Consider the following 5,494-nt stretch of genomic DNA (forward strand, 5'->3'; position numbering starts at 1 on the left):
TATAGTCACCCAGTCCACAGAAGTATAGTCACCCAGTCCACAGAAATATAGCAGAAATATAGTCACCCAGTCCACAGAAGTATAATCACCCTGTCCACAGAAGTATAGTCACCCGGTCCGGAGAAGTACACTCACCCAGTCCACAGAGGCACAGTCACCCGGGACACAGAAGTATATTCACCCAATCCACAGAAGCATAGTCACCTAGTCCACAGAGGTATAGTCACCCGGTTCACAGAAGTTTAGTCACCCGGTCCACAGAAGTATATTTCTTATTAACCTGCTGGGCATATTTGAAGTCCATATCAGACTATTTGTCACTTACCTGCATTTTTGTTTCTCTTTTTTAGGGTGGGTGGGGGTGGGGCAGGGTCTTGCCCTGTTGCCCAGGCTGGAGTGCAGTGGTATGATCTCAGCTCACTGCAGCCTCCACCTCCCTGGCTCAATCGATCCTCCCTCCTCAGCAGCCCACCGAGTAGCAGGGACTACAGGCGTATGCCACCACACCAGGCTAATTTTTGTATTTTTAGTACAGATGGGGTCTTGCCATGTTGCCCAGGCTGGTCTCAAACTCCTGGGTTCAAGAGATCCTCCCACTTCGGCCTCCCAAAGTGCTGGGATTACAGACGTGAACCACTGTGCCTGGCCGGTTTTTCTTTTTCTATTCTTGCTTTTATCCCTCTCACAAGTTTTTCTGAGGGCAAAAATCATGTCCTACACACCCGTCAGCCCCAGTACAATATACTGTACAGAGCAGGGGCCCAATCTGCTATCTGACAATTGACTCTTCACAGTCATTTATACACTGCAGTGTAACACATGTAGGCTGTGACTAACACTTCAGTAAATGACAAGTTATATCATTAATGAGCAGAGCTTTGTTCATACTGGACTTAGTATTTGACATTAGATTCCAGGAAGCAAAGGATAGTCTGAGTTATCCTTAGGAAAAAAGAGGGACATTGATAAGTAAAATTTGTAAAATTCTGGAAATCTACCTGGCCTACCACTAACCTTTTTAAGAGAATCTCCGTGTCTTTCCTGGATGTATTTCAGGAATGCTGTGGTCCACTGCAGAGTTGTGGCCTTGTCAGTCTCGGCATTGCAGAACGGTACTAAGAGATTCAACTCATCACAGCAAATGCGGATTCTGCGCCTACAGTCAAAACCCAAAGTCATCACCAAGAGAGGCCGGAGCAAAACAAACATGTAAAAGGAAGCATCTCGCTGTAGTACTTGAGGGAATCACAGCCCGTGAAGCCTGGCCACTGAGTGCCACGGAAATGCCCATCACCACAGGAAGTCCCACAGCTTTGCCACGGCCTCGTCTACAGAGGCAGCTACTGCCTTCGGGAGGCCAGAGCATCCTTGGGTGCCCTCGGCAGCCCCATGACCCACACACTCCCTGGAGCTTTCCTTATTTACTTCTCACAGGCCAGGTTCAAGTCTCTGGATTAGGGATGGTTCCAAAGCCCCTGAAATTGGAAGCAACACTTTTTGTCTGACACCTTCTTCCATCTGGACCACTGAGGGGTCCAAATTGGGCAGATTACTCTTTCATTCAAGACTGATATTACTTGCCCTTTACGGGCTAAAAACCCTACCAGAAACTCATGCACAGCTTTCAGATTCTCCAAGGGGCCCTGATTCTAAAAGGATCACGGCCCAACACTCTGTTAATATTCTGAAACTCGGTCTTTGTAGAGAAAAACAATTGGAGTCCTGTTATTAGACTATTTTTTAAACTTTTACATATTACATTCAGTACCATGCAAAGTCTAAACAAGCAGATACTGAGCAACTTATTCAATATGGCCCTTGTTACTTGCCTTCACACCGTGTATTTAGAATTTTAATTAGAGACTCCGCTGGTAAAACACCAGCCGGCATTTACTAGGTGCTTTTGGACTTCTAGGCATCGAGCCAAACACTCTTTACGCATCAGCTCATTCAACTCTAACCACAAGTCTATGCAGTAGAGCTAGAAGTCAAACTTTCAAACTGTCAACTACGGTGTAAGGCTTTCTACGTAGCAGATACTCAATGAATGTCTATTAAATAAATGTCAGAGCAAGCAAAAAGCCCTTCATAATTCACAGTAGGCTGAGGAAGGCCCTCAGTTAGTCTATGTGTATATAAGTATCATAAAAAGATATATAGCTAGCTTTTTTATTTTCTTTCTTTGGGAGATGGGTCTCACTTTGTGGCCCAGGCTAGAGTGCAGTGGCAGGATCACAGCTGACTACAGCGTTGACCTCCTGGGCTCAAGCGATCCTCCCACACCTCAGCCTCCCGAGTAGCTGGGACAACAGGTGTGCACCACCACTAGTATTGCTGGTTTTTCTTTAGAGACAGGGACTTGCTATGTTGCCCAGGCTGGTTTCAAACCCTGGGCTCAAGCAATCCTCCCACCACGGCCTCCCAAAGTACTGAGATTATAGCCATAAGCCACTGCACCCTGCCCCAGCTAGTTTGAATAGATCCCTTTAAAAGAAATTGCCATGCCGGGCGCGGTGGCTCACGCCTGTAATCCCAGCACTTTGGAAGGCCGAGGCGGGCAGACCATCTGAGGTCAGGAGTTCGAGACCAACCTGACAAACATGGAGAAACCCCGTCTCTACTAAAAATACAAAATTAGCCGGACGTGGTGATGCATGCCTGTAATCCCAGCTACTAGGGAGGCTGAGGCAGGAGAATCACTTGAACCTGGGAGGTGGAGGTTGCAGTGAGCCAAGATCGTGCCACTGCACTGCAGCCTGGGCAACAAGAGTACATCTCCATCTCACAAAAAAAAAAAAAAAAAAAAAAGAAAACCCAATTATAACAAAAAAAAATTAACCACCTCTTAATTCTACAAAGGAGGATACCACAAATAAAATCTATAGACAAAACCACTTAAATAACAATTTTAACCTCCTTCTTCCCAGTAATCTTAAAAGAACCAGGCAAAACTTGCAGAACTCAGTTGGCTACTTAAGCAACAGTTACCGTAACAGCCTGATCACCCTCCTCAGAAAGGCCTGCAGTCAGCGCTGGCAGTTAGTGGAGTCTGCGATTTGTAGAGTTAAGAGTGGCTCCCAGGACCTACACTGTGCAAACAATATGGTTGACACTGATCACCTGTTTTCCTTCTGGGAGACTGGACTGTGGCTGCATGCAGGGAGGGCATGCCTATGTGACGCGCCCCTGGTCTCTAGCAAGCTTTCCCAGTTGGCAACACCTCACCCACGTTTTCAGACCACATGACTGGGAGCATGAGGGGCATCCTGCCTGACTCCACAGGGCACACTCTTAGAAGCCTGCACCTCATCTCCTGCCTTCTTCCCATGCGCCTTTGCTGATCTCACCTGGCATCCTTTCTCCATAGTAAGTCACAGCCTGAGAGTGACTGCATGCTGAGTCCCGGGAGTCCTCCGAATAAGCCAGCGAGCCCAGGCACAGTCTGGGGGATCCCTGATCCATCTGGGAAAGTAACGACGCTCCTACCTCCTTTCTACCCTCTGAACGCAGAAATGGCTAAGGATCATTTTATCTGTGATAACCATGTACGACTAAGGTAACCATTTATGAGTCAGCCTGACAAGCAGTCGCAGGTATTACCTTCTATCTCTTTCCATTCGGTTATGCCTCTCCCTACGCTGAGACCTTCCTCCCTGGGGCCCACTCTGGGCCTGCTCCCCCAGGTTTGACTGTGAGGACTCCGAGGACTGCCAAGCGCCCTGTGTGGCAGTGGCACCTTCGCCCACATTCTGAATCTCTCCCAGGGCTCTTCGCTCTACATTTGTGTCCAACTGACGCATTCTACTCCGATTCCTCTTCAGTGCTTGTTTGCATAGCGCTTCTTCTTTGCAAAAGAAGAAAAAAGTGGTTTTTAATTTTATATTCTTATCTCAATTAATGCTGAACACAGTTTCGGCCTTTTCAATCCAAAATATAAACATTATTGGGGAAGCAGCACAGAGAACCGAACCACAAAGAGATGTACTAATGCAGTTACTCAGTGTCAGCAGGGAATGGGAAGTCCAAGCCTATTTTATACAACAAAACTGAACGGCCAGGGCGGTGGCTCACGCCTGTAATCCCAGCACTTTGGGAGGCCGAGACGGGCGGATCACGAGGTCAGGAGATCGAGACCATCCTGGCTAACACGGTGAAACCCCGTCTCTACTAAAATACAAAAAAATAAAAAATTAGCCAGGCATAGTGGCGGGCGCCTGTAGTCCCAGCTACTCGGGAGGCTGAGGCAGGAGAATGGCATAAACCCGGGAGGCAGAGCTTGCAGTGAGCCGAGATTGCGCCATTGCACTCCAGCCTGGGCAACAGAGCGAGACTCTGTCTCAAAAAAAAAAAAAAAAAAACCAATGAAACTGAACAAGAATCAATCGTCAAATTAAACACGTCTTCCAAGTGCTATGCAACCAATATGACCTCATCCAAAGTCCCTCTTTTTTTTTTGAGATGGAGTCTTGCTCTGTTGCCCAGGCTGGAGTGTAGTGGCACGGTCTCCACTCACTGCAAGCTCCACCTTCCGGGTTCACACCATTCTCCTGCCTCAGCCTCCCGAGTAACTGGGACTACAGGCGTGTACCACCACACCCAGCTAATTTTTTTGTATTTTTAGCAGGGACAGGGTTCCACCGTATTAGCCAGGATGGTCTCGAGCTCCTGACCTCGTAATCCACCCACCTTGGCCTCCCAAAGTACTAGGATTATAGGCTTGAGCCACCGCGCCTGGCCCAAAGTCCCTCTTTTTAATCAACAAGTGTTATCTATGAATACAGAAAACAAGAAGTTGTTTACTTTTTCTCAAGGTCAGAATGGAAAAAAAAAAAAAAGCACTTGGACATATTTCCTCCCAAAAATGTTTTCTTTATATACAATTATTCTAAGAACAAGAAAAAAAATCCAATTATTCTAATATGACAGTATTTTTACTGCAATGCTCAGAACAAAACTGAAGCAGCGTAAGTGTATGCCCTCGCCACTTCCCCTCGCCTCAGAAGTGGCTCTCCTCCCCAAAGCATTACATAAGAAGTAGCGTCCGAGCTCTTCTGCTGCATAACAGGCTGTGCCACGTGTGCATATGTGGAACTGTATCCATCAAAGAACCGCAGGCACGTGACTGGCAGGCGTGCTCATGTGCACGTGTATGCCACACAGAGCACATATTCCAGAAGGATGATGAAGCTTTCGGCAGGAGAGAGGAATTCAGTTGTTTTGGTGACATTTTATTCCTTAACCTGAGTAGTCAGCACAGAGGCTACTTTAATACTCATCTTTGTATCTTACAAATGTGAACATACACTTTGGCATAAAATTCTGTATAGAGGAAAAGGAGTGACTGACACAGGAGAAGGCAGTAGCTCTCCATCCCCGTCCTGTCTTCACCAACTCTTGGAAAGCTGAGTGTAAGGAGTGTTCTTTTCATCGGGTCACTTGACAAACCAGTTTCCCAGGGAGGAAGGGGCTAGGCAGGTGTTTCCCAGGGAGGAAG

At 47.1% G+C, this 5,494-nt stretch overlaps 1 protein-coding gene across 10 annotated transcripts in view; it reads right to left on the reverse strand.

Annotated features, from left to right (window-relative positions):
- Nucleotides 1-5,494, reverse strand: part of TCFL5 (transcription factor like 5) — a 21,266-nt gene that overhangs the window by 12,807 nt on the left and 2,965 nt on the right. For 3 of the 10 annotated variants that reach the window (XR_002724699.1, XM_023183321.1, XM_026447257.1), the window contains exons 4-5: nucleotides 3,601-3,844; nucleotides 1,015-1,156 (exon numbers count right to left, since the gene is read on the reverse strand). Coding sequence is in view for 6 of the 10 variants with exons in the window: in XM_023183321.1 (XP_023039089.1) it covers nucleotides 1,015-1,156; nucleotides 3,601-3,844 (386 nt within the window). In the remaining 4 variants the exon portion in view is untranslated. Of the gene's footprint in view, nucleotides 1-135; nucleotides 284-1,014; nucleotides 1,157-3,600; nucleotides 3,845-5,494 lie in introns of all 10 variants that reach the window. The other 7 variants (XR_002724700.1, XM_023183322.1, XR_003306727.1 and 4 more) reach the window with 6 other exon arrangements.

Source organism: Piliocolobus tephrosceles, chromosome 20 (genome assembly GCF_002776525.5).
Source record: "Piliocolobus tephrosceles isolate RC106 chromosome 20, ASM277652v3, whole genome shotgun sequence".
Lineage (NCBI taxonomy): Eukaryota > Metazoa > Chordata > Mammalia > Primates > Cercopithecidae > Piliocolobus > Piliocolobus tephrosceles.